This window comes from Raphanus sativus, chromosome 6 (assembly GCF_000801105.2).
Source record: "Raphanus sativus cultivar WK10039 chromosome 6, ASM80110v3, whole genome shotgun sequence".
Lineage (NCBI taxonomy): Eukaryota > Viridiplantae > Streptophyta > Magnoliopsida > Brassicales > Brassicaceae > Raphanus > Raphanus sativus.
Genome location: NC_079516.1, coordinates 50,896,097 through 50,923,656, shown reverse-complemented (window position 1 = coordinate 50,923,656; position 27,560 = coordinate 50,896,097). Strand labels below are relative to the sequence as shown.

Genomic DNA, 27,560 nt, shown 5'->3' with positions numbered 1-27,560 from the left:
TGAGGTGAATACCATTAAGTTGCCATTATTTTCTAGGTATATTCTAAAACAAAACATTGGTATTCATGTGCCCGGCAAATCTCGCTCACATAACAAAGAGGTACATTTATGGTTCAAATACTAAAACGTATCAATCTAAACTAAAAAAATCTCAAAGTTGAAAAATATTCTGTAGGAATTTGATCATGTATTCCAATTTCTTACACATTAGGTATCCATATCGATGTACTAATATTTAGAGGTGTTCAGTCCGATAGAACCAACCAATTAAAACCAAATTAAATCGAAGTAGAAAAAAGTGATTTAAATTTGGTAGTTCAAAAGAAATCGAGCCGATGTTATCTTTAAGAAACATCACCGAAGAAATCGATTAATTAAAAATATTAGTATATTTATATGTAAATTTTGTAATAAAATTAACATTAAATAATATATACACATTTATTTTATTAATATGATATTCATAATCAAAACATTGATTTAAATAATTTTTTTATTTTTTAAGCTAAAATGGTTTTTTTTCTCATTTTCATCAAATTAAATAAAACATATTTTTGTTTTTATTGATAACTCCCTGTGATAAAAAATAATTATATATAACCTTTGGTATTATTACTTTCTTACTTTTATTTGAATATTTAAATAAAACATAAAATATTATATTTAAAAGTTAGACTAAGGAATATATATTTATGTTTTAAAAAAATCTGATCTCTATTCATATAATTTAATTTTTTTAAAATAAATATATTTACGGCTTTTTGGTATAAAACCGAATGAACCAAAAGTCGATGATATATAAACGAACGAAACCAAATTATATATAGTTTCAATATGATAGCTAATTTTTATAAATTGAAAAAAAAAAACTGAGACAGTATTTAATTCTGGAGGCCTGATTAATATTATAAATCTTTGTCATTAATTCTCAGTGTGGTTCGTACATACTATATGAGCAAATTATGCAATGCACCTTTTTCTGTCTCATTTAGTTTAGTATAGTACATTTTATTGTACATAATATTGTATATGTTATCAATAATGTATTCTGCAAACTATAAATGAATATGTAATGTTTTTTTTAGTAACACCAATGAAATATGTAATGTACCTTATGTTATTTTACAATAGTTTCACTCCGCGCATAGCGCGGATCTCTACCTAGTCAGGGTATATAAAAGAGAGAAAAATAGTTGGTGTAGTTTACATGGACCACAAATGATGTGGGCAAAATATAAACAATGACAACGGGAAAAGCTATGTAATATATACCATTTTGTTATTCTTATATACCAAGAGATCTTTTATTTACAACTTTTTAATTCTCTTATACCAAGGATTTTTTTTTCTTTTTTAAGATTTCTTTTATACATATCCAAATCACTATATTTTCATATATACGATTTTAGAATATGTTTTCAAAACCATTAATTAATGTATGATATCTAGAAATGTGATTCCCTGTGAGACAAAAATGAGAAAACAAATACGGATACATGTGAATAAGATAAGATAGCCACGAATGTATTTACAGACTTCTTATTAAGAAAATGGTTTAAACTGAAATTTTTACCTAAGCATGGAAGTTCCAACTGAAATTTACACAAAATATCGTCGATCATTTAATTAAAAGCATCCTCCATATCATAAACTTCAAATTTCAGTTATATAGCAGAGATGTTTCCTTTTTTTGGTCTCACAAATATACTCATTTAGAAGAAGAAACAAAAAACACGCAACAGTCTATATTAATAAATTAAATTAATAAAATTTAATATTTATTCAAAAAATAAATGATTTAATAAATTAATAATTTTATCTAACCATGGAATGATGGAATTCTCAACTCTGTCACAAGTCCATAATGTTTACATACATGTTATAACATTGGATAGACAAAATATCATCAATCATTCAGTTAAAAGCATTAATATTATAAACATCAAACTTTGTTATATATAGCCGAGATGTTTCCTAAGTTCACCACTTTAGACAACCAAATTAAAGCACAACATATAGTAATAGGAAATCTAATTTTGTTAAGGCTTATTTTAATTTAAAAAAGAAAGTAATCTAAGAAAGATTGAGGTAAAGCATCTCCTTAAATTCTAATCTTCTTGTATCACTATAGAAAGTATGATGCTTGTTAGGCCAATAAGTCAACCAAACACAACCTTTAACCTCAAACTCCATTACTTTACCAATAGCTCTTTTATCAACCTTCCACAAAACGCTTTGTCCATAACTATCTCCTGCAAATACGACTCCTCCTTGCTTTGTAAATGGCCTAAACGCATTTGAATACCGGTTCTTGAACCAAGCACGAGGGTTCATCATCGAAACCTTTGATGGTTTAGAGGATGAAACTTCTCTTCCATCATCAAAGTCATGTAGAAACCAAGTGAGGTTGGCGGTATAACCATGAACCCATTCCTCAAACATCCATGGTTTCATGCTTTTTGTTTTGGTTCCGTTGGCTGAGACTTTAAATCCGAAGAATGTGTTTGGTGGATCTATTGTTGCTTCTATGCCTTTCTCTATTTCAAATTGTCTCGATGGGTTTTCTGAAGATTTTTCTACGGATGCCATTAGGATGTTCGATTGAACCGTTGGTGTCAGTTGCAATGATATTCTTGATGGAAAATGTTTTTCCTCTAACCCCATGCCACGCTCTGATAGAAGTGTCTCGTTCACAAGCCTAAGTATGTCACACCTAATTATAGAGATATTAGTAGTTTAATTATGTATAGACAATATATACCATATAATACCAAAAAAAAATTGACTTGAAAAGATTATGTTTATAATTGCAATTGTTTTATTCATATCTTTCACTTTTTATGGAATGAATATGAACAATAAATTTTTAGTAATTTTTAAAAAATTATACCATTTTAAAGAATGTTTTTTATACATGCTTTTGTCATTTCTCTAGTTTTAAGAAATAGTTGAACAAAATATTTCTTATCAAAATGGAAAATAATAATAATAAGTGATAATTATTTTCATTTTTTAATTTGATTCTAGTTATTCATTCTTATTCATTTAATTGTTCTTTTAACGGTCGTCCGTTAGAGGTGTTATTGACTTGATTCACAGTTAACATAAACAGTTTTGCCTTTAACCATATAATAAGGGTTTTGTTTCAGGTTGTAGAGTAGTACATCATATGAGTTTATGTACGATACCTGACGTTGTCAATATTCACAGCGATATTAAACCACTTCTCATGAACGTAAATCTTGTGGTTGAATTGGATCACACCTTCAAGCTGATGATAGTTCAACGAGAAGAATAATCTCTCGTCGGTTAAAGCACTATTTACGCTCTCCATCTCCATTGCTATCACAGGACAATATATATGAACTTTCCACAAACCTTGAGTTGAGAAAGCATACGAAAACAAAGGAGAAGGCGACTTGAGATGCTGACACGCTCTGATCTCGATGATCCAATTGGTTATGGCGAGATTCAGCGATCTCATCCATTGTTCTTCAAGGTTGGAGCCTAGTTGCACCATGAGCAACTTAGAACCCTGCCTTGACCTACAAGTAATCAGCTGATCTTTTACTGTTTTGAGACAAGTTGTTCGTAGGCTTGTGGGCGCCTCGTAGATGCAGATGAGAAACACGAAAGTGAAGAACGCGAGGTTGAAAACGTCTTTGAGGTTTGAAGTGGATCCTAGGTTTTGCATTTGAATTGAACAAGTAGTTCTCTTGACGTTATAGTTGAGAACTACGTCGACAAAACTCATTAATAGAGTAGAGATGACATTTTCACTAAGGAAGTTAGTTGAATTAGAGCCAATGATTCTTAGAGGTTTTGAGATGAAGAGAGATATAGGAATCTTGAAGTTGGCTACTACAGAAAATGTGAATGTGTTTGGAGATTGAGAACTACGAGTCAGAGAGAAATTCAAAGAGGGATGTGATGAATTTGGAGAGCAAATACACATGGACATTGAGTTTCTTTTCCATTGAGGAAAAGGAGGAAGATTTTGAAGCCAAGCAAATGCATCAGGTGTGTCACAAGAAGCCATTGCAGCAACGATCTTGAAGATCTTCTTGAATGTGTGGTATGGATAATTAGAAGACTAGATTTATCATGTTTATATACAGAGAGAGCAATGAGTGGAAGGAAAGAAAAAGAATAAAAATATTCTCTCTTCTTTTTCAAAAGGTTAAGAATCTAATACAAAAGCATATGGGTTATTTTAGTTATAACAGAATATATAGAGTGTTAGAGCTACACGAATTGTCTCTTTCGTTACATATTTAAATTTGATAATGATTAAGATTTAAGAGTCGTGAAAGTCATTGGATAACGTACAAGAAAGAAGACTTAGATGCTAATTAGATCGTAGCTAGACCAGGAAAAAGGATTATAAGTATTTGTTGAGTTGATAAAGGTCAAGATTCGAGCTTTGTGCCTTGTGGAAATCAACCCGAATTTCTACGAAATATTCTCTGATTAGGTCGAATAATATTGTTATTCGATACCCCAGTATTCAATAATGTTTCCTTCATCTTTATCTTGTTAGTTTTCAAATAAGAATTATCCTAAGAACTTGTTCTAGCTAGTCATGACGCCCATCAATCATTTGTGCAATTCTCAGTTTTGCAATTATCAGTTTATCACATAACTAGAAGAAAAAACACATAATGTTTTTAAAGCATACTACTCCATCTGCTTAGAATATAAGTTGTTTGAATGTATGTTCTTTTATCAAAAATATAAATTATTTTCATATTTCTCTATACAATATTTTATTAATATCCTGTGACCAAATAAGTTATTCGGATATTTATGATTGACTGAATTATATATTAAATGATATATTTTTAAATGAGTGTTTCACCTAAAACATGGAAATGAAACTATTATATGCATAATTTCATTTTGATGTATATTTTTTATTTAATACAATGTTGATCAAAGTGCCCATAATCAAATTTAATCAAACGGGCTGATTCAACAGTATGGCCTGATAATCAAACGGGCTGATAATCAAACGGGCTGATAAAGTTAAGGCCTGATTGAACATTATGGCCCGATAAGTTAAGGCCTTATTCTTAAAAATATCTAACTTCCTAACGCGGTTTCGCGCAACTTCAGTTTCCACTAAAAATCAAAATCTGGACGACACTCTCTCTCTCACCCAAATCCGCCGCGCACACACACCGTAACCGACACCAATGTCTTCTCCGGCGACTCTCCCCGTCACCAACCAGCAAGCCACACAACCCCAACCCCAGCCACCAATCAACACCCACGCCTTCCGCACATTCCTCTCCCGCCTCTCCTCCTCCCTCCGCGACGGCCTCTCCCAGCGCCGCCCCTGGCTGGAGCTCGCGGATCGGAGCTCCTTCGCCAGACCCGACTCTCTAACCGACTCCATCTCCCGGATCCGCAAGAACCTCGCCTACTTCAAGGTCAACTACGCCGCGATCGTCTCCCTGGTCCTCGCCTTCTCCCTCCTCTCCCACCCTTTCTCGCTCCTCGTCCTCCTCTCCCTCCTCGGCGCGTGGATGTTCCTCTACCTCTTCAGATCCTCCGATCAGCCGCTGGTTATCTTCGGGCGCGGGTTCTCGGATCGGGAGACGCTGCTCGGGCTCGTCGTGGCGACGGTCGTGGTTGTGTTTATGACGAGCGTTGGATCTCTGTTGACTTCCGCGTTGACTGTTGGAGTGGCGGTTGTTTGCTTGCACGGGGCGTTTAGGGTTCCGGATGATTTGTTTCTGGATGAGCAGGAGCCTGCTGCTAATGCTGGCTTGCTCTCGTTTATTGGTAACTCCGCTGCTACTTCTGCTGCTGCTTCTGTTGTCGCGGGACGAGTTTGAGAGGAGTGGTGGATTCTTCTTTATTCATAGTTTGTTATGTGTTTTGAGTATAGATTCGATATGAGAAAAAAAAAACTATGTAAGATTACGAGATCTAAAGACGCACTCGGTTTAAGATCATGTTTTACCTTAAAATCAGTTGTTGTCATCATCATTACATGTTGTTGTGTTCTTTTTGCATTTAGGAGGCTTTTTTACAGATGGAGTTTTAGATTCTAGTGGAACGTAAATGGTTTGATCAAAGTGTTTAGATTGATGATTTAATCAAGAGAATGTGAGCTTCGAAATTTCACACCCCCATCACATTATTTAAGCATTAATGGCTGAGACTTTTGGTAGTAGCCAGTCTGCACTGAGTCTGGTGCATTCTAATACAGTAGATATGGTGTTATGATCATCGTTAATTAGCATCCTTGTGATATATTTGGAAAGGAAAAAACTGTTTAATAGAAAAGAAGTTTCAGTTTTAGACACCTTCCATCTAGAGTCGTTTGAAACGCTTGGAGAAAATTAACATTTAAGAAGAAGGAGAGGAAGATGATGCACAATCGGTTTCTGCCGCTGCTTTTAACTCTTCCCGTAGAACCCCGAATCCTAACTTACCAAATCGATGATTCATGTATCAATAATGATACAATCAGTAGACTAGGAACAAGATGAGAGTTAAACGTTTTGTATTACGTGAGATCTATCTATTGTCGATGTTTTGTTTACGAGATCTACATATCACCATCGTATAAATAGAAACAGATTGCTCAGATTTGGTGGACATAATTCTGAACCCAATTGACTAGCCGGCGTTTGTTTTTGAACTAGTTTCATTTTGTATTCTACAAAACAGTTTTTGGGCTTAGTATCTCCCATTTTTCTCAGATCCATGAATATGCATGTAAATTCTCTTGTCAAATAGACTCTCTTGTCAAGTAAGCGAAAATTAATGGTGTTCTCTTTCATGTACATTAAATCCGGTTGGAGCGAATATCTCTTCGGAACGACTAAACTTTAATTATCATTTGATTTTACAAAATGAGTGTTGACAAAAAGATGTAAGTTGACTTTGAGCTTAATTGCAGATGCAGGGTCAATTTAGATATGTTAACTACATGTAATACACATGCCATTTTCAGAGATAAAAGCAAATAGAGATTAGAGATACCGAAGAAGAAGACACTAACTACCTCCACCAAACATAATTACTAATCTCTTGTTCACCAATCAATGTCTCCAATATTCTTCTCATGTACCTCTTCTTTTCCTAACAACATAATGTTTACTTTTTTTTCCATTTTTCTCACCTTTGAGACTGTTATTGGCAAAGATATTTTACGTAAGGATAGACAGCTGTGTGATGTCTTGCATATTTGCACTGTTTTAACCATTCATTCATAAGCATTTTCATCATATAGAATAGGATTTAGACATGTTTAGGTTGCATTTTGCATGCATAAGTCTCTATTAGGTACTGGAGTGCCAAGTGAGGTTATTGGAGACATTTGGATGCACTTGGAGCTCAAAAGATGTGAAAAGGAGGATGATTGGACGAGAGGAGCCTGGAGCGATCTGCAGAGGTCGCTGTGAGACCTCGCTCCAGCCAGAGCGACCTTGACGACCAAAGCTGGAGCGACCACTCCAAGTCGCTCGGCTTTACACAGCTCGAAGACGAAGAAAATACCTCCGGAGCGATGCCTCGCAGCGACCACCCGAGGTCGCTCCCGAAGCCAGAGCGACCTCTCGGAGCGACTGGCCGAGGTCGCTCCGCGTTATCAGTGCACGATTTTTATTATTTTCAAGGACCTTTTTGCAATTTATTGTGCACGTTTTTGCACTGAAAACCTAATGTTTAAGTACATGTTGTAGCCACCTTTTGGCAGATAATCTTTGATCTATTGAAGAACACAAACTCTCTTAAGAAGAAGATTTTCTTTTTGGCTTGATTTGTGATTGTTCTTGTGATTTCTCTTCTATTTCTCTATATGATTCATCTGAAATCCATCATGGGTTTAAGAGGAATCATGGGGATTAGTGAGTAATCACCTTTTGGATTCATGGGTTAGGGAGATTAAGGGTGATTAGGCTAGTTCTAGGATGTTTTAGTGTAGATCATTCTTGTTCCTTGCTAGTAGAGTATTCATAATGCATTATTTGAGTAGGCCACTCAAAGGGTGATCTCTAGGCATTTCCCACCCAAAAGGTGTTTGATGAAATGCCTGAGTCAACTCTCCTAGGCTTTTAGTGTACTTTGCCAAAGAGATTTGTTGTTAAAGATGCTAAGATAGCTAATAGACTTGTTAGTAATGATTGCTTGCATGTTATTCAACCAAAGACATTTGATGTTTGAGACATGTTAGCAAATGAGCATTCATCTAGACATAGAGCTTGCTTAGAATTGTGTCTAGGCTTAAGGTTGATAGTTTGATTCATCATTTACATTCCTTAGTTCGAAACATGATCACCCAAGGTCTAAATCCCTATACCCATGAGTTCTCATTTCCAATAGCTTAAAAGTATCATTTCTGTTACTTGCATTCTAGTTTTAGTTTAAAAACCATCCAATACACTGATTGCACTTAGATTAGGCAAATACTTGCATTCTCTCTGTATTTGAATCCCTCAGATTTGGTTCGACAACTTACTTCCACTATACTATCATTTGACTTAGGAGCCTCAAAACGCCTAACATCAAATTGGCGCCGTTGCCAAATTCTGAGTTTGATTTGAACATTGAGATTTAGTCATTTGCTTGAGACTAAGTCATTTTTATTTTTGTAAGTTACTGATTCTCTTCTTCACCTCTTTGTGATTTTCAGGTGTATGAACTTGAGGAGCAAGGGTACATCAAACCTTGTTCCAAGAGCCTCAGATATCAGAGCTTTAGAGAGAGAGTGTGCTAGAAAAAGAAGAGAAGAAGAGCAACAAGCTCAACTGCAGCCACTGGAAGCTGCAATGGAAGAACAACAAAATCCTCAGAACCCCAATGGACCTCAACAGCGACCAGCTCGCCCCATTGGCACTTATGACCGCCCCAACATCCATGGTCCTAGACTTGGAATCCGAGCACCAGCTGTGGCTGCTAACAACTTTGAGATCAAGTCGGGACTGCTAAACTGCATAGAGAACAACAAGTATCATGGTCTGGCTGTGGAGGACCCATTTGATCACTTGGATAAGTTTGACAGCTACTGTGGTATGTCAAAGACTAATGGTGTGTCAGAGGATGCCTTAAAGCTCAAGCTATTCCCTTTCTCTTTGGGGGATAAGGCACGTCAATGGGAGAAGTCTCTACCAAGTGACTCCATCACCACTTGGGAAGACTGCAAAAGGGCATTCTTGGAGAAGTTCTTCTCTACCTCAAGAACTGCTAAGTTGAGGAATGAGATCTCCAGCTTCCAACAGAAGAACTTGGAAGGATTCAGTGAAGCTTGGGAGAGATTCAATGGTTACCAAGCTCAGTGCCCACACCATGGATTCTCTAAGGAGAGCTTGCTGAGCACATTCTACAGAGGTGCTCTTCCTATGTACAGAGCCAGACTGGATACAGCTAGCAATGGGTTCTTTTTGGGGAGAACTGAGGAAGAGGCAGAGGCTCTGGTTGACAACATGGTTAAGAGTGATGCAGTCTACAGTGGAGACCATGACAGAAGCAGCAGAGGTGATGACAATCAAACAAGGAATGAGATAAAGGCTCTTCAGGAGAAGATTGACAAACTCATTGCTGATAAGGCCACACAAGCACATGTGAACTTTGTTGGCAACCCAAGCCAGGAGATACCTCCTACTGTCAATGAGGTTGAGGGTTTGGAAGGGCAAGAAGAATTGTGCTTCATCAACAGTAATGGTAGCTGGTACAAGAAGGAACCCAACTTTCAGTACAACAACTACCAACAGAAGCCCTACTCAAACAACCAACAGAGTGGTTATCAGCCTCGAAACAACCAGCAGAGCAACTATCAGCCTCAGCAAAACTCCTCTCCTAGCTCCTCTGCCCCTCAACAGAGCAGCACTGATGCCTTACTAAAACAGATCTTGGAGTCTCAGACTAGAAGTGAGAAGCATGTGGGCTATGAACTGAAGAACCTTCACTCCAAGATTGATGGGAGCTACAATGAGCTCAACAACAAATTCACCCACCTCGCTTCTTCTGTCAAGCATTTGGAGAATCAGTTTGCTTCCATGAGCTCCTACCAGAACCGCCAGCAAGGATCTCTACCTGGAAAGTCAGATCAAAACCCCAAGGAAGCAAAAGCTGTCACACTTAGGAGTGGTAAGCAGTTGACTCCTGTAACCCTCACCAAGGATGCTGAGAAACAAGGTGAGGAGGTTGCCATCAACCTGGATGATGAAGTGGTCATTGTTGATGAGAAGACAGATGCTGAGATCTTGGAGAAGATTGTGAAAGCCAAGGGTAAAGGAAAGGTTGGAGAAGAGAAGAAAACAACAAAAGATGGTGAATCTGCTGCTCCAGCAAGTGAGAGCTCTCCTGTCCCTCCTCCCTATGAACCAAAGCTTCCATTCCCTGGTAGATTCAAGAAGCAGCTGCTACAGAAGTACAAGGCTTTGTTTGAGAAGCAGATGAGTGAAGCTCAGGTTACAATGCCCATCATTGATGCTTTCATGCTGATTCCTCAATACAGCAAACTCCTGAAAGATGTTGTAGCTGCTAAGAAGAAGGAGATGGAGGGCATGATGGTTCTGAGTCATGAGTGCAATGCCATCATTCAGAGGCTTGATGCTCCAGAGAAGTTAGGGGATCCAGGATGCTTCACACTACCTTGTGCTCTTGGACCTATGGTATTTGAGAAATGTCTCTGCGATTTGGGAGCTAGTGTCAGCTTGATGCCTTTGTCTGTGGCAAAGAAGCTTGGCTTCACTCAATACAAGAAGTGTAGACTCTCTCTGGTGTTGGCTGATCGTTCAGTGAAGTACCCTGTGGGCATCCTAGAGAACCTCCCTGTGAAGATTGGAAGGTATGAGATACCTACAGATTTTGTGGTGCTTGAGATGGGTGAGGAGGCTCAAGACCCATTGATTCTTGGAAGGCCATTCTTAGCTACTGCAGGAGCTATTGTGAATGTGAAGGAAGGCAAGATTGACCTCCATTTGGGCAAGGAGAACATCCTCCACTTTGACATCAAGGAGAAAATGAGGAACCCCACTGTGTTTGGACAAGCCTTCATCATTGAAGAAATGGGCCCTCATGCTGATGATCACCTTGGTGAACTACCACCTGAGGAAGATGGGGTGCTAACTCCACTTTCTGCACCTACTCCAGCCTGATCCAAAGGAGGCAAAGTCAAGCTAGAGACTTAAAACAAGCTCACTTGGGAGGAAGTCCCATGAGTATCCTTGTATATATTGCATTAGTATTTGCATTATCATTCTATTGCATAGAACAATTGGAAAATGAAGTTGTTTGCAGGTGTGGAGCAGAAACTCGGACATCAGAACGAGGTCATGGAGCGAGGGAGAGAAGTCGCTCCAGCTGGGAGCGACTTGCCCACAGCGACCCCCAGAGGTCGCTCGTGTCCTCCGGAGCGAAACTGACCATGGAGCGGGGTCTCCGCAGCGACATACTGAAGTCGCTCCAGCTGGGAGCGACGTCGCCACAGCGAGATGCCGAGGTCGCTCGCGTCACACGCGAGTTGAAACACAGAAACCATAGTCAGAGCGAGGTCTAGCAGCGACGTCACGAGGTCGCTCCATCTGGGAGCGACCTGCCGCAGCGACCCTTCAACCTCGCTCCCGTCTCAGGTAACTGGAAACCTCCTTTCTCCCAGTTTTTCTTTGCATTTTACATTTCCATTGGGTACCTCACTCACACAGAGACTGTGTGATTTAAGTGTGGGGGAGGTACCAAGTATTTGATCATGTTTGTTTTCATGATTTTGAGTCTCATGCATTGCATATTACATTCTTATTTGCATAGAAAAATCCAAAAAAAATAAAAAAATTTGAAAAACACAAAAAGAATCATTTAGTTGCATCATTTGCATTTTTAGGATTGAGTCTAGAAGCATATAGGTTGCATTCATGCATTAGGGGGATTTCAACCTTGTAAAGAGCTCATGCTAAGTACTGAATTTGTTGACCTTTGTAATCATGACGAGTAGCTTGAGCACCCTTTAGAAAGCTTGTAAACTTCGTGCCTTGAATGCTCCTCTTGAAACTCATTTGACTGTTGATACTCTCTCTTTGAAGTAAGCTCCTGTTTTAATGTCTCTTGCATATGGTCCCTTGTGTACTAAGTCATGGATATACACACTTGAGTTGTCCCATCTGTTTTACCAATCTTTTTGACAAACTCAAGTGGTACTCCACTCCCAAAACCCATACCTCCTTTTTAAACCATCATTATTTGTTGAGTGAGGCCTCTTTGGAAAGCTTTGCATGTGCATAATGTTGAGAGTATTGGGAACGACAATGCTTAGTCTCCATTCTTGCTAGATTAGTCACTCTATTGTCTAGCTATAGGAAGGGGGTGAGTGTTGTGATTGTGATTTGGGAATATGAAAGGTTTGACTCTTTGTGCTTAAATGATTAGTCTTTATGGGATAAGTTGAGAAGTATCTAGCTCTTATTGTGTAAAGTCTTGGCCCCCAAATAAAAAAAAAATAATTAAAAAAGAAAAAAGAAAAAAAAAAGAAAAGAGAAAAGAAAAAAAAAAAGAATAAAAAGGGGGCTAGCAAAGTTGTTAGGAGCTGAGATTTGTTTTAAAATTGTGAAAAATCCCTTATTGATTTCAAAAAGAAAGAGTCTGATGTGAAGAATGTTCTTGGGATCTTTTGGTGAGAGATGTGAGTTGGGTTTGACATTGAGGAATGATTGAATATCTTGTGTGTTTGGGAAAGGGTAGAACAATGGAGATTGAGCATTGTATGCATGAGTTGATCCCTTTCTTAGATATATTATGTGTATTGTCAAAACTACTTTGTTTTGAGAGTAAACCACCATAAAAGATCATTTTGAACCTCTGACTTCACTTGCATTAAAGCCTTTGTCTTACCAAAACCAAATGACTTGGACCAGTTGACCATTTGTGAGATGTCTATTGAGTTTGCTTCATAAATGCTAGAGAGATGTGGATTTGTGGTTTGTAGATACATGGTTAATGAGTGTAGAGATCAAAGGAGCTGAGATAGGCCTAGAGAAGTTAGAGATGGATAAAATCTTTGCTCTTGCTATTTGGTATGATTATGCAAGGTTGTTATGTTGAGAACTAAGAAGAGTTTCTTCTGGTTGTGAGCCCCCATTTTCAAACTTTTTCTCCTTGGTTCTTGAAAGTTTACTTGTGGACAAGTAAAGGACTAGTGTGGGGGAGTTGATGTCTTGCATATTTGCACTGTTTTAACCATTCATTCATAAGCATTTTCATCATATAGAATAGGATTTAGACATGTTTAGGTTGCATTTTGCATGCATAAGTCTCTATTAGGTACTGGAGTGCCAAGTGAGGTTATTGGAGACATTTGGATGCACTTGGAGCTCAAAAGATGTGAAAAGGAGGATGATTGGACGAGAGGAGCCTGGAGCGATCTGCAGAGGTCGCTGTGAGACCTCGCTCCAGCCGGAGCGACCTTGACGACCAAAGCTGGAGCGACCACTCCAAGTCGCTCGGCTTTACACAGCTCGAAGACGAAGAAAATACCTCCGGAGCGATGCCTCGCAGCGACCACCCGAGGTCGCTCCCGAAGCCAGAGCGACCTCTCGGAGCGACTGGCCGAGGTCGCTCCGCGTTATCAGTGCACGATTTTTATTATTTTCAAGGACCTTTTTGCAATTTATTGTGCACGTTTTTGCACTGAAAACCTAATGTTTAAGTACATGTTGTAGCCACCTTTTGGCAGATAATCTTTGATCTATTGAAGAACACAAACTCTCTTAAGAAGAAGATTTTCTTTTTGGCTTGATTTGTGATTGTTCTTGTGATTTCTCTTCTATTTCTCTATATGATTCATCTGAAATCCATCATGGGTTTAAGAGGAATCATGGGGATTAGTGAGTAATCACCTTTTGGATTCATGGGTTAGGGAGATTAAGGGTGATTAGGCTAGTTCTAGGATGTTTTAGTGTAGATCATTCTTGTTCCTTGCTAGTAGAGTATTCATAATGCATTATTTGAGTAGGCCACTCAAAGGGTGATCTCTAGGCATTTCCCACCCAAAAGGTGTTTGATGAAATGCCTGAGTCAACTCTCCTAGGCTTTTAGTGTACTTTGCCAAAGAGATTTGTTGTTAAAGATGCTAAGATAGCTAATAGACTTGTTAGTAATGATTGCTTGCATGTTATTCAACCAAAGACATTTGATGTTTGAGACATGTTAGCAAATGAGCATTCATCTAGACATAGAGCTTGCTTAGAATTGTGTCTAGGCTTAAGGTTGATAGTTTGATTCATCATTTACATTCCTTAGTTCGAAACATGATCACCCAAGGTCTAAATCCCTATACCCATGAGTTCTCATTTCCAATAGCTTAAAAGTATCATTTCTGTTACTTGCATTCTAGTTTTAGTTTAAAAACCATCCAATACACTGATTGCACTTAGATTAGGCAAATACTTGCATTCTCTCTGTATTTGAATCCCTCAGATTTGGTTCGACAACTTACTTCCACTATACTATCATTTGACTTAGGAGCCTCAAAACGCCTAACATCACTGTGACTACTCAGATCAAGTATTATTTAACTATTTTGAGATATAACATAGAGGTTGAAACAGATGGTGTATTAGGCAGTAGACCAATCATCATGTTTACCTCCAAACATTTTTAGTTTTGTTAACATTAACAAACGATTATAATTTTTACTCAAACTTCAAGATAATCTGTCTGTTTTCAAATTGACAACAATTTTTTTTTTTGCTTTAAATGATGGTACGGTTTAACTCATACTAAAAGGCTTTGTATCTTTGATATAATTGAGTGTATCATCTATCATGATATAAATGCGAATGTTTATCAACTTTTGCCCAAACTTCAATGAGCTTTTTTCCCAAATAATCTTTGAATTTAGATCTAATTAAGATGTAAATATTTACTCGGTTTAATCAGCTCGCAGTTTCTTAGTGTATTGATTTTTTAAGTACTTAAAAGACTCACAAAAGAAATTTGTAATGATAAACAAAAAGTAAAATACAGTTCTGCTTGGACATGTGCTTAATTCGTCTTTGTTTAGGTATTATACTGATGAATGTAGGAGACCACATAATGATAAAGTAATGATATTTCTAAACTCTATCTTGGCACATTGTTTCTTATTTGATGTAACATACATATATATATATATATATATTTGTTTATATGAACATGAAATTGATTTTCAAGTAGAGTTCATAATTTATATAATATGTACCCCAATAATTAAATACGGTCTTCTCATCCCATCCCAAGACTTAACAGTCCAAACTGGATAACCAATTTATATCAAGATCCAGTTAGTGACAACAATGACTGCCGTAAGTATTAATTAGCCAAAATGATCCATAAGGCATCCAGTTTTGGAAAGATCACATGCAAACCCTTGGTAGGAGTTAAGGATAAGGCCAATTGAAATTGTCCAGTTCTGTTGAATATATACAAATTAATTCAATGACAATAGTAATATTGGTGCATACAAGTTAGTTACATGAGCCAAATGAGTTTCGATCTCTAGATAGAGCTCACAACATTGCGTACTTAAATTTTGTTGGCAACCCATTGTACACATCTCCAAATATTTTATTTCATTTAATAAGTCTCGAAAACATTATGGTATATTACATCTAAAGTCAATAGAAAAAGCGTGTTAACCAAGAATTCGAGAGACGTAATCACCTTTACATATTTTTGTTTAAATCGGTCATTATTTTGTTCTTCTAGACCCCAGTGGGTGCAACTAATCTTTCTAGTATAGAACCAAGTTCTGGGTTTTAGACTTCAATATCAAAGCCTAATTCTCCAACCGCATAACAACATATCTTTTTATCACAATTCAACTGATCTACCCAAGAAAAAAAAACAAACTAGAGCAATTTACTATCCACCAAGTTTAAAATCGTATTGTCTTTGTCTCCCTAAATAACTCAATGTTGATTCCCATTTCAACACATTCTCTTTTCTTCCATACTTGTCATCTCCAAAAGTTTCTCGCTGTAACAGAACTTCGTAAGAATCTCAACAATGAAGATCATCAAGAGCTTCCTCTGTTTCATCTCTCTCGCAGTCCTCTTCCATCCCATGGCAGAATCCAATAAAGCACACCACCACGAGTTCATCGTAGGATTTGCAGTTCAGTTATTGAAACGCTTGAATAAATATTAATGAAATGTATGCTTACAAATATAGTCACATATGTATGCAGATACAAGCAACGAAAGTGAAGAGACTATGTGAAACACACAACAGCATTACAGTCAACGGAATGTTCCCCGGTCCACAACTTGTAATCAATAACGGTGACACTCTCATTGTCAAAGTCATTAACCGGGCCCGGTACAACGTAACGATCCACTGGTAAAAAAATAAGAATAAACCAAACTCACGTACCGTCATCAATGCATCGTTGGTGTACTGATACTTAACGTGTGATAGGCACGGTGTTAGACAAATGCGAACCGGTTGGGCCGACGGACCGGAATTTGTTACTCAATGTCCAATCAGACCGGGATCAAGCTACACGTACCGGTTTACAATTCAAGGACAAGAAGGTACACTTTGGTGGCATGCTCATAGTTCGTGGCTCAGAGCTACGGTCTACGGTTCACTCCTCGTCCTTCCTCCGGCTGGTTCGTCTTACCCATTCCCAACCCCTCAACGCAACGTCCCACTCCTTCTCGGTAAAGCTTAATTCATAATCATGCGTAATCAACTTAATACAGTTTGTTAATATTCTTATTTGATTTTGATTTCCTTATAAAATGATTTAAAATTTTGTAAATTATGATTATTTAAGGCGAATGGTGGGACGCAAACCCGGTTGATGTGTTGAGAGAATCGATACGAACAGGAGGTGCTCCAAAAATCTCCGACGCTTACACCATCAATGGTCAACCCGGGGATCTCTATAAATGCTCTTCTCAAGGTTTACTCTTCTTTTTCTTGGCTATTGCAAATTTTATGAGTATTTCACTTTTTAGGCCAAATTAATTTTAATTATGTGGGTGATTAAAGAAAGGGAAAAATGGTCCAAGCAAATTCGTATACTATTTTTTTTTCAATTCTTTCCCATTTTCCCAACTGTCATAACTGAATTTTGGTGTATATATATTTTCAAATAAATATTTGTAGGGAAAAACAAAAGCATCACCCCAAAAGACCCAAATAAGTAAATATTAAATTTAACTTTTTATAATATTTTCATGCAGATACGACAGTAGTACCCATAAATGTTGGTGAGACCATACTACTACGTGTAATAAACTCCGCACTGAACCAACCGCTGTTTTTCACGGTGGCTAACCACAAGCTCACGGTGGTCGGAGCTGACGCGTCTTACCTAAAACCCTTCACCACCAACGTCATAGTTCTCGGTCCCGGTCAAACCACCGATGTCCTCATAACCGGTGACCAACCACCAAACCGCTATTACATGGCCGCAAGAGCTTACCAAAGCGCACAAAACGCACTGTTTGGCAACACAACCACAACCGCAATCCTCCAATACAAATCCGCCCCTTGCTGCATCGGCGGAGCCAAGAAGGGTATTTCCGTCAAACCAATCATGCCTCAACTCCCTGCCTACAACGACACAAACACAGTCACACGTTTCAGCCAAAGCTTCAGATCACTAAGAAAAGCCGAGGTTCCGACAGAACTCGACGAGAATCTCTTTATAACCATCGGACTCGGTCTCAACAACTGTCCTAAGAATTTTAGGTCAAGAAGATGTCAAGGTCCTAAAGGCACACGCTTCACTGCATCTATGAACAATGTTTCTTTTGCTCTTCCAAGTAACTACTCTCTCCTTCAAGCACACCACCATAATATTCCAGGAGTCTTTACTACCGATTTTCCGGCGAAGCCTCCGGTGAAATTCGACTACACAGGTAGCAACATAAGTCGGTCTCTGTATCAACCTGATAGAGGGACCAAGCTATACAAGCTCAAGTATGGGTCAAGGGTTCAGATTGTTCTTCAAGATACTGGTATAGTAACTCCCGAGAACCATCCTATTCATCTACATGGTTACGATGTCTACATTGTCGCCGAGGGTTTCGGTAACTTCAATCCCAAGAAAGACACAGCTAAATTCAATCTTGAAGATCCGCCTCTTAGAAACACCGTTGGTGTACCTGTTAATGGTTGGGCTGTCATCAGATTTGTCGCAGATAACCCTGGTAAACAACCATTAAATTTACAAAAAAAAAAATAATAGTTTAAATTATATGTTACGAGTAATTAACAACATAACATTCAAAAAAAATTATCAACATGATTAATGAAACTAATTGTGTGTACTTATGATTGAAAACAGGGGTTTGGATAATGCATTGTCATCTAGATGCACATATATCATGGGGACTAGCCATGGCATTCTTGGTTGAGAACGGGAAAGGACTATTAGAGACGATGGAGGAGCCTCCGGCTGATTTGCCCGTGTGTTAGGGAGCTTTAAGGTTCAAAAACTTATAGTTTTCATGTCATATTCAATTGTTTTTCTTTTTCTTTTTGGTAAAAGATACACTTGGTTTAGTCCTGAGTTGGACTTGGATTGAACCTCTCAGGTTTCTTTTTCTCGATTGTTGATGTATTCTTTTGACAGTATAGTACCAAATCAGTTCTAAGAGTATATCATGAAAGTTGTTCTTTAATCTTCATGCTCATTTGTGCCGAACGGTGGTTGAGCTAAACGTCTATTAGTTTCTATAAATAAGCCTGGAAATTAAGGGATCATAGACAAAAGACCTTTTTGGCGTAATATAACTAGGCTGAGTCAAATTGAGGTTCAACCACACGATGAATATTACATGGATATTCTACTTTCTTTTCATATGAGTTTTATTGACCGGATATTACATTGCATCACTAATAATTACTATTACTCCATGTTATGTAACATTGTATATTTGAAACTTGAAATGAGATATAGATTCAGTGTGTTCTATGATCAAGTTGAATCCACTAGCTCGTGTCTCTATTAGACCATGAAATTAATTTGGAGAAGTTAACTGAAATAAAAATTAGAAAAAAGCAGCATGAAGTTACAAGTTGTTAGGTGAGCAGAAAAGTTGGAGGGCAACTTGGAGACAGATTGTTGATTTGGGGAGGAAGTATGGTAGGAGAATGTGGGAGAAGATATTTGGTAAGAATCGATATTTCTATTTTTAGCAAAACCATTATGAAATTTATAGTTTTAACTCTTTGTATGTTTGGAGTTTTGAAGGGAATGATGCGGACCAAGAAAAACGTCTGAAGTAGTTTTTGGAGTTGCTAAAAAAGGCTATGAAGTTTGGGCCTAGAAGGAGAAGGAGAAGGAAGAGTTTGAAGGGAGGTAAAAATATAGCTAACTAGTTTATTATGTAAATCTTCTCTTAATCTTCATTTTCACGTGTTTTCCTAATATTTTATACTCTGATTTGTAAAGTTAACTAATCGTAGGCAAATTATATTAGGAATGTAAAAAAAATAATTGCAATTGTAAATACATTATTTGTGCAACCACATTATGGGGTTATTAAGAAAGGTGAAGACTAGGCAGATGTGACCAATAAACAAGGACATGCGGTTCAGGTCGGTTCAAACAACCGGTTCAAGAAAGAGCTAGCTTTTTAAGCTCATAACAATCAACAATTCTCTATTACAAATTTCAAAAAAACAGCCAAGCCAAATCGGTTATAATAGATGATCGATGATCGATGATCGAGGAGGAAGATGATCGATGATCGAGGAGGAAGATGATCGAGGAGGAAGATGATCGAGAAGAAGAGTTTGAAGAGAGGATCGAAGATGATCGAAGAGTTTGAAGAGAGGAGGAATATTATTAGAATGAGAAATTATCTCTTTTTCTAGATTATTAGAATGGGTTTTATTATTCTCTTTTGGTCTTCAAAATCGTTTTTCTGTCCGAATCTTGAAAATCTGAAAAGCCTGTTGAAAAATAAAGAAAAAAATTTGGCAAAAAAATAAAGTTGGCAAACTGTTAATTTAACTATCAAAGCAATTGGTGTGTATGGGATTGGTTATTGCCAGTCTCTCTTTATAAAAGATGATTGAGGAAGACATCATGAATGAGAAGGAGGAAGCGATCATCGACGAAGAGGAGGAGCCGACGATCATCGAGGAGGAGGAGGAGCCGGCGATGGAGGAAGCGACCGCGATGGAGGATGCTGAAGAGGAGGAGCCGGCGATGGAGGAAGAGGAGGAGGACTTGGAGAGGAACAACGGATGCTCCATTTCGGATCCATTCAGCGGAGGGGTTTAGGCGTCTGTTTTGTCTTTTTTGCTTTGTTTTTCTTGTTTTGTTTGTGTTGGTCGGTCGATTTTTGGTGGTAAATTAAAAACTGATGTTTTTTTAAGGTATAATAAGAATGATCTAAAATGTGGGAACCTTTTTATCTATGTGAAGGAAGTTGTTTTTTTTTTTATAATATGGAAATAAAGAATTTTAATTTTCATTAATAACAATTAGTCTTTGACAATGTGTCCCTCTACTGCATAAGAATGAGATGCAACTCTTTTGGACAATTTCTCATTTAATAAATTCTCAGCTATATTATTTTTGTTATTTTGTATATCACGTTGCAAGGTGATTCAACTCCTCATCGAAGTTGAGTTTTTCTTTGCATTGTTGTTATCTGAACACTAGTTTGGGATATTTAAGGTTAAACTCCTTTAACTAAGTTTGTTTTGGATAAAAGTTTCGAAACTAAATATTTAACGAACTAACTCTCAAACTAATATTATTAATGAATTAAACCCTACCCGGTCATAGTTATCTTTACTATCGGCAAATCTTTATTTTATGAGATTTTACATTAAGTAAACAAAATTAAGAGGTTTTACCATTGAATTTTTAAAAAATCTAAAATATAATAACATTAACTAAAAATTAGTGACTTAATTTTTCAACATCAAAGTTATATGTATAAATTAAAAAATATAAAAAAAACTTGAAAATATAATGAAATTATCTATAGATGTATTATTACATTTTTATTAGATAGTTATTATATTTTCTTGTCTTTACATTTTAAATTTTTAGAATTTTTTTGTTATACGTAAAGCTTTAGATAATTTTTGTTATATTGTTTTGGTTTTTACAGTTTAATTTATACATATATAATGTTGATTTTAAAACAAATCAGACTCATATATTTACAGAAATTTTTTAAAAATATTTTGAAAATTTAAGTCACTAATTTTTAGATAGTGTTATTCTATTTTGGATTTTTATTTTAATGACAAAACCTCTCAACTATGTTTATTTAATGTAAAAACTCTAAATTAAATATTTATCGGTAGTAAAGATAATTATGACCGGATAAGATTTAACTCATTAAATAAAGTTAATGTGAAAATTAATTCATTAAATACTTAGTTTGAGGGTTACGTAAAACAAATTTAACTGAGGATTTTTACCATGTAAAAATCCCTAAACTAAAAATTTACCGGTAGTAAAAGTAACTATGATCGGATAGGATTTAACTCACTAAATAAAGTTACTTTGGAGTTATTTTGTTAAATATTTAATTTAGAGGTTTTTACCCAAAACAAACTTATTCAAGAGGTTTTACTATTAAAATCCGTAATTCTAATTGGAGAAATGTTTTCAACAGGTTTTTAATTGTTACATTTCTTTTTGACCGAGTCTTTCATTCATCATACTACAATACATCAAACGTCTTCACAAACAAATATCAAAATGATTGGTCTCCTTAACATAATGCTAGAGGAGAGTGTTTTTGGTTGGAACAGGCAGTTCTCTCAAATACATGAACACATTTATTCACTTTGTGCTGAATATACATTGACAATATGTATGTTACGTTTCTATCCAAGGATGCTTTCAAGATTCGTTGCCGCATTAATTTGAGATTGGTTGTCGGTATAACCCGAAACTTCATCATCGTTTATCCTTCTCTGCTTTATGCCTTTATTTCAACACTAGATCATCATTACACCATCCCCACTCTCGGTCTAAACAAAGAAACATTGATTTGTACCATCATGTGATTTATGAAGAACAAACAAAGAAAGTTGGAAGACTTGAATTGCTTTATTTTTCTTATTACTGCTAATGTGCAAAAATGATTTTCATGGATGTAAATATAGAGTCGTATAATTCGGCAGAATCTTCAGAAAAGGAAATACACCACGTCATGTGATCTATGATTTATGAAGTATATGTTTTTTTATGTAAGTGTTACCTAACCCGGAAGCTTATAAGATGAGCAATCTTTACATCGAGGAATGTACAAAAAAAACTGCAATTTGTAAACGTTTACTTCATCTTTTATAAAATGATAGATTCAATTAGTTGTTCAAATTGATCGCTTATTCGTATTTGATCTAACAACTAGGACTAGTAGGGAATATGTATAGTTGTACTTGTCCAGTTGCTGAATATCCAGTGCATTAAGTAACACTTTATTATTTTCCAAATTGTGTTTTGTTATTATGGTCACCACTCAAATTCAAGAGTCCAATATTTATTACATTTGATTTGAATATAAATTTGTGGAAGGAACACACACCAAAAAAATAGTTTCTAATATATTTGCTGACTTTAAGTTGGTTACTTTTAACAACTGCTTAGTTGATTTCCATCTAACTCGTCAAATATTCTGTTATTTTCTTTGTTGAAAAGAAAGTTGATTGTTACTTTCTTAGTACTATCAAATAGCTCAAGTTGATACCAGGATGAGAAAAGATCACTGTGATGGACCCAGGACATGCTACTTTCACCAACTTGGAATATTCAAAGTGCACCCACCGGTTATCTTTTGGCCTTCATGGAAAAAATTACACCGGTACAGTTAGAAGGTTCCATTGATATCCTAGATCCACCAAGATATCCTATGTTCGTACCATAAATAAGTAGAGCTAAACCAACTCGACCCATAGTGATGATCATGTTCTCGTGTTTAACATCCGGGTTATTAAGTTTCCTCACCAATACTTCTAAACTTTTTTTTTTTTTTTTTTTGCCCAATACTTCTAAACTTAATTTGCAAGCATTACTTTTGGCTACTTGTGAAAAGTAGGCTTAGATGAGATGCTGATCTTGGACACAAATTTCAAAATGACTTTTAAACGTGGTATTAAAATTTGTAATAACGATATGGAATTTCTTACATGCATGCACATTCCTTGAGATGACAAGTACAAAAAAAATTCCATAAATTAATAAAGTTGTAAATATGATATTTTATTAACTTATAAAAATATTTTTAGATCTTTGTTTTCCAATATATTTTTATAAAATAAGATAAACAATCCCTTAATTTTATAGTATATGAATTGATTAGATTTCTAAAATATGAGTTACTATTTTACTGTATTATTTTGTGTATATGAAATAGATTTCATAAAATTTAAATGTATTTAGATATAATTTTACTGAATATTATTAAAATATAATAAAGCGTTAAAGATAAAAATAAGATCTATTGTGAATATAAAATAAATATTATAATTTTTTGTTTATATATACATATATATGTTATTGATTTATATTAGTGGAATCATATATTTACATAGAATGTTTTAGAAATTTTTTATTATAAAATTTTTCTAAAACTAGTAAAATTTAATATTTTATTGTATTTATTAATTTATCTAATATTGATCTGTAAAAAATATTAATGAATTCGGTTAGTAACCAAGTAAAATAAAACTAGTAAAAACAAAATTCAAATAACTAACCGGTTACACTGTCCATGGATTTTCGTGGAGGAACCAGGTCGGTCTTTTATATAATGAGAGACAATTTCTCTCTTCGGTAAAAATACAAACTCCAAACTAATCCCAAGTGGATAACCGACGAACCTAGACAAGCTAACGTCTCTCTTTCTTCATCCGGCTATTGTCCACACATACTTGCATTATTTATATTTCTACACCCTCCTCCCTATATTTATATATACATAGAAATATCTCATTACAACATCTCACAGGACCTCACGAAACAAACCATTTCTCTTTTTCATATTTTAAGAGATAGACAGAACTGAAGAATAGCAAAAGAAAAAGATGCCAACGTCGCTACAGTTTCAAAGATCTTCCTCCGCCGCAGAAACAGCCAACACCACCATCAGCACCTATCACCACAACCACCACAAACAGGTTCAGAAAGTGAGCCTCACGCGAGGGATGGCTGACGTGCCGGATCACGTTGAGATTTTCCACACCCACGTGGTTGGTTCCTCTCAGTGCTTCTCCGTCGTGGTGCAAGACGTGGACGCTTCGGCTTCCGCCGTGTGGTCGATCCTCAGCCGCTTCGAACACCCTCAAGCGTACAAACACTTCGTTAGGAGTTGTCACGTGGCTGTTGGAGACGGCCGAGAGGTTGGGTCGGTGAGAGAGATCCGAGTTGTCTCCGGTCTCCCCGCCTCGTTCAGCTTAGAGAGACTCGAGATCATGGACGACGATCGCCACGTCATCAGCTTCAGCGTCGTGGGTGGGGACCACAGGCTTCAGAACTACAGGTCGGTTACGACGGTGCACGAGTGTTCGTCGTCGGAGAACGATAGTAAGAGGGCACGTGTTGTGGAGTCATACGTCGTTGACGTACCGGCAGGTAACGATAAGGAAGAGACTTGCAGCTTCGCAGATACTATCGTACGTTGCAACTTGCAATCGCTGGCTAAACTCGCCGAGAACCTACCTAAGTTATCATAGTTACATTTGTTTAATTAGTTATTTTGTTTTGTTTTCTATAATTCTCTCTTTCAAAATTTATCATCTTTTTTTCTCGAGGAGGGTTTGGTTTCTGGATTAGTTAATGTGCCCATGTGGTTTTTAGAGACTACAAAAATAGTGGTTTTGGTTTTTCGAAGTTAGGGTTTTTGGGTTTGTTAAGTGTTCGTGTACTTGTTTACCCTTAAGACCATTTCTTCTTGATGAACTCTTTTGTATAGTCTCTTGTAGCTTTAACAAACCAAACACTGATTGTTTAGTTTCTGTTTTGTTCGTAATTAATATTCTTCTTGTCCAGATAGTTTACATAAGTATGAGGTTCACTTAATCATGCATGAAACAATATAATGATTCAGTTAATGAGTATTGTTTTGATATTTCCGATAATATATCGCCAACAATTTGATTAAGATAGTCACTGGCATAATTACTAATATACATACGGTACGAAGAGATCTGAAATTTGTGTGGGCAATCAGGAAAATCATGTGCTGTTTTATATGATCCGCTTTTCGTTTATCTCAAGAGAGACATTAAAGTATAACTATGTAATGTAAAATATGTAACATAGTTTGCACTCTCTTAAAATATGCACAAAATATACAAAACTACTATCGTACGTTGCAACTTGCAAATTGCAATCGCTGGCTAAACTCGCCGAGAACCTGCCTAAGTTATCATAGTTACATTTGTTTAATTAGTTATTTTGTTTTGTTTTCTATAATTCTCTCTTTCAAAATTTATCATCTTTTTTTTCTCGAGGAGAGTTTGGGTTCTGGATTAGTTAATGTGCCCATGTGGTTTTAGGGTTTGTTAAGTGTTCGTATACTTGCTGATGAACTCTTTTGTATAGTCTCTTGTAGCTTTAACAAACCAAACATCCATTATGTAATGTTTTTATGATAGATACAAACACTACACTAGACCAACCAAAAAAGTCAGGACTATATTTACACTAAATATTTAATGAAATAACTATCAAACAAACTAATATTATTTAATGAATTAAATTCTACCTGGTCATAGTTCTATTTACTACCGTCGAATCTTTATTTTATGAGTTTTTACATTAAGTAAACAAAATTAAGAGGTTTTACCATTAAAATTTTTAAAAATCTAAAATATAATAACATTATCTAAAAATTTGTGACTTAAATTTTCAAAATATTTTTTAGAAATTCTGTAAATATATGAGTTTGATTTTTTTAACATCAAAATTATATGTATAAATTAAAAATGTAAAAACCTGAAAATATAATGAAAATTATCTAAAGATGTATTATTACATTTTTATTAGATAGTTATTATATTTTCTTGTCTTTACGTTTTAAAATTTTAGAAATTTTTTGTTACAGGTAAAGCTTTAGATAAATCTTTTTATTTTTTTGGTTTTTACATTTTAATTTATACATATATAATGTTGATTTTAAAACAAATCAGACTCATATATTTACAGTTTTTTTTAAATGCTAGTTTTAATTAAAGATACTAATTTTAGATTATTCTATTTTGAATTTTTATTTTAATGGCAAAACCTCTCAACTATGTTTACTTAATGTTAAAAATCCTAAACTAAAAATTTATCGGTAGACAATGTAATTATGACCTGATGAAATTTAACTCATTAAATAAAGTTAATTTGGGGATTAATTCATTAAATACTTAGTTTGAGATTTTTTTACCCAAAACAAATTTATCTGAGGATTTTTAACGTTAAAAATACCATGTAAAAGTCCATAAATGATTTACCGGTAGTAAAGGTAATTATTACCGGCTAGAATTTAACTTATTAAATAAAGTTAGTTTGGGGTTATTTTGTTAAATATTTAATTTAGAGGTTTTTATCCAAAACAAACTTATCTGAGGAGTTTTACTGTTGAAATCCATAATTATAATTGGAGAAATGTTTTCAAAAGGTTTTTAATTGTTACATTTCTTTTTGACCGAGTCTTTCTTTCATCGCAATACATGGAACGTCTTCACAAACATAATATCAAAATGATTGGTCTCCTTAACATAATGCTAGAGGAGAGTGTTTTTGGTTGGAACAGGCAGTTCTCTCAAATACATGAACACATTTATTCACTTTGTGCTGAATATACATTGACAATATGTATGTTACGTTTCTATCCAAGGATGCTTTTAAGATTCGTTGCCGCATTAATTTTAGATTAGTTGTCGGTACAACCCCAAACTTCTTCATCGTTTATCCTTCTCTGCTTTATGCCTTTTTTTTTTTTAACAAACTTTTTACTATTTAAATTGCATGAAGAAACCCAATAGCTAAGTAGCTTAAATAACACATAGTGAGGAATTCAATTAAATCAAAAGCCCATGATGGACAGAGGGAGAAACAGAGCAGGGAGAGTAGTAGTAGTCGGTTGGCAAAGTAAAGTTGAGATAGCTGAGACGAGAACACCGGTCTTTCCTGCCTTAGACTTGATATCCTATCTTTGACTATCATCCTCACTTTTATTAGAGTTTGAGGTGCGGAAGAGAAGTGTTGTCGATGGAGCCGGTTGTTCCTTTCCTTCCAAAGAAAATAGATCACCGCATGCCAATAAAGAAGAAGAAGAGTCCTTTGTGTTCTTGTTCCAGTGAAGGAGACCAGCTGATTTAGGCATGGCAGCCATTGACGAGATGGCGAGTAGTAAGTTGATGGAGCTGCGGATTCCCACACTTGCCAAGAGAATGGGCACTCAAAATAAATATGTGAGATAGGTTCAGGGGCAGATTGACAGAGGAGACAGGCTGGGTCTCTGGGGAGTCCCCAATGGATAAAGCGGTCTCTTGTAGGACATCTATTCAGGGTTACTAGCCAAGTTAGGAACATATGGCGTGGGATTCCTCCGGAAAACCAAACCTGTTTGTGCCATACAACTTCCGGGTCA

The 27,560-nt window shown here is 36.0% G+C and overlaps 4 protein-coding genes and 1 non-coding gene across 5 annotated transcripts; 3 read left to right on the top strand and 2 right to left on the bottom strand.

Annotated features, from left to right (window-relative positions):
- Positions 1-1,913: 1,913 nt before the first annotated feature.
- Positions 1,914-4,085, bottom strand: LOC108811037 (uncharacterized). Its single transcript, XM_018583101.2, has 2 exons — positions 3,189-4,085; positions 1,914-2,713 (listed from the first exon to the last, which is right to left on the bottom strand). The coding sequence occupies exons 1-2, from the start codon at positions 4,037-4,039 to the stop codon at positions 2,074-2,076; spliced, it is 1,491 nt and encodes a 496-aa protein (XP_018438603.1). The 5' UTR covers positions 4,040-4,085; the 3' UTR covers positions 1,914-2,073.
- Positions 4,086-5,092: 1,007 nt separating this feature from the next.
- Positions 5,093-5,994, top strand: LOC108806690 (PRA1 family protein B2). Its single transcript, XM_018578863.2, has one exon. The coding sequence runs from the start codon at positions 5,196-5,198 to the stop codon at positions 5,838-5,840; it is 645 nt and encodes a 214-aa protein (XP_018434365.1). The 5' UTR covers positions 5,093-5,195; the 3' UTR covers positions 5,841-5,994.
- Positions 5,995-9,200: 3,206 nt separating this feature from the next.
- On the bottom strand, positions 9,201-9,307 carry LOC130497201 (small nucleolar RNA R71). Its single transcript, XR_008936212.1, has one exon. It is a non-coding gene; the product is annotated as a small nucleolar RNA R71 (small nucleolar RNA).
- Positions 9,308-15,833: 6,526 nt separating this feature from the next.
- On the top strand, positions 15,834-18,601 carry LOC108829584 (laccase-5). The gene is made up of 6 exons (XM_018603216.2): positions 15,834-16,089; positions 16,175-16,326; positions 16,405-16,649; positions 16,766-16,894; positions 17,178-18,149; positions 18,287-18,601. The coding sequence occupies exons 1-6, from the start codon at positions 15,994-15,996 to the stop codon at positions 18,415-18,417; spliced, it is 1,725 nt and encodes a 574-aa protein (XP_018458718.1). The 5' UTR covers positions 15,834-15,993; the 3' UTR covers positions 18,418-18,601.
- A 5,354-nt stretch (positions 18,602-23,955) lies between these two features.
- On the top strand, positions 23,956-24,931 carry LOC108829587 (abscisic acid receptor PYL6-like). Its single transcript, XM_018603220.2, has one exon. The coding sequence runs from the start codon at positions 24,004-24,006 to the stop codon at positions 24,649-24,651; it is 648 nt and encodes a 215-aa protein (XP_018458722.1). The 5' UTR covers positions 23,956-24,003; the 3' UTR covers positions 24,652-24,931.
- Positions 24,932-27,560: the final 2,629 nt, after the last annotated feature.

What these genes read in the sequence shown, in the direction of transcription:
- LOC108811037 (XM_018583101.2), bottom strand. Translation starts at nt 4,039, where the DNA reads ATGGCTTCTTGTGACACACCTGATGCATTTGCTTGGCTTCAAAATCTT. An exon ending in GTGAATATTGACAACGTCAG is followed by an intron (nt 2,714 to 3,188) that starts GTATCGTACATA and finishes CTCTATAATTAG; the next exon opens with GTGTGACATACTTAGGCTTG.
- LOC108806690 (XM_018578863.2), top strand. Translation starts at nt 5,196, where the DNA reads ATGTCTTCTCCGGCGACTCTCCCCGTCACCAACCAGCAAGCCACACAA.
- LOC108829584 (XM_018603216.2), top strand. Translation starts at nt 15,994, where the DNA reads ATGAAGATCATCAAGAGCTTCCTCTGTTTCATCTCTCTCGCAGTCCTC. An exon ending in CACACCACCACGAGTTCATC is followed by an intron (nt 16,090 to 16,174) that starts GTAGGATTTGCA and finishes ATATGTATGCAG; the next exon opens with ATACAAGCAACGAAAGTGAA. An exon ending in CAACGTCCCACTCCTTCTCG is followed by an intron (nt 16,650 to 16,765) that starts GTAAAGCTTAAT and finishes TGATTATTTAAG; the next exon opens with GCGAATGGTGGGACGCAAAC.
- LOC108829587 (XM_018603220.2), top strand. Translation starts at nt 24,004, where the DNA reads ATGCCAACGTCGCTACAGTTTCAAAGATCTTCCTCCGCCGCAGAAACA.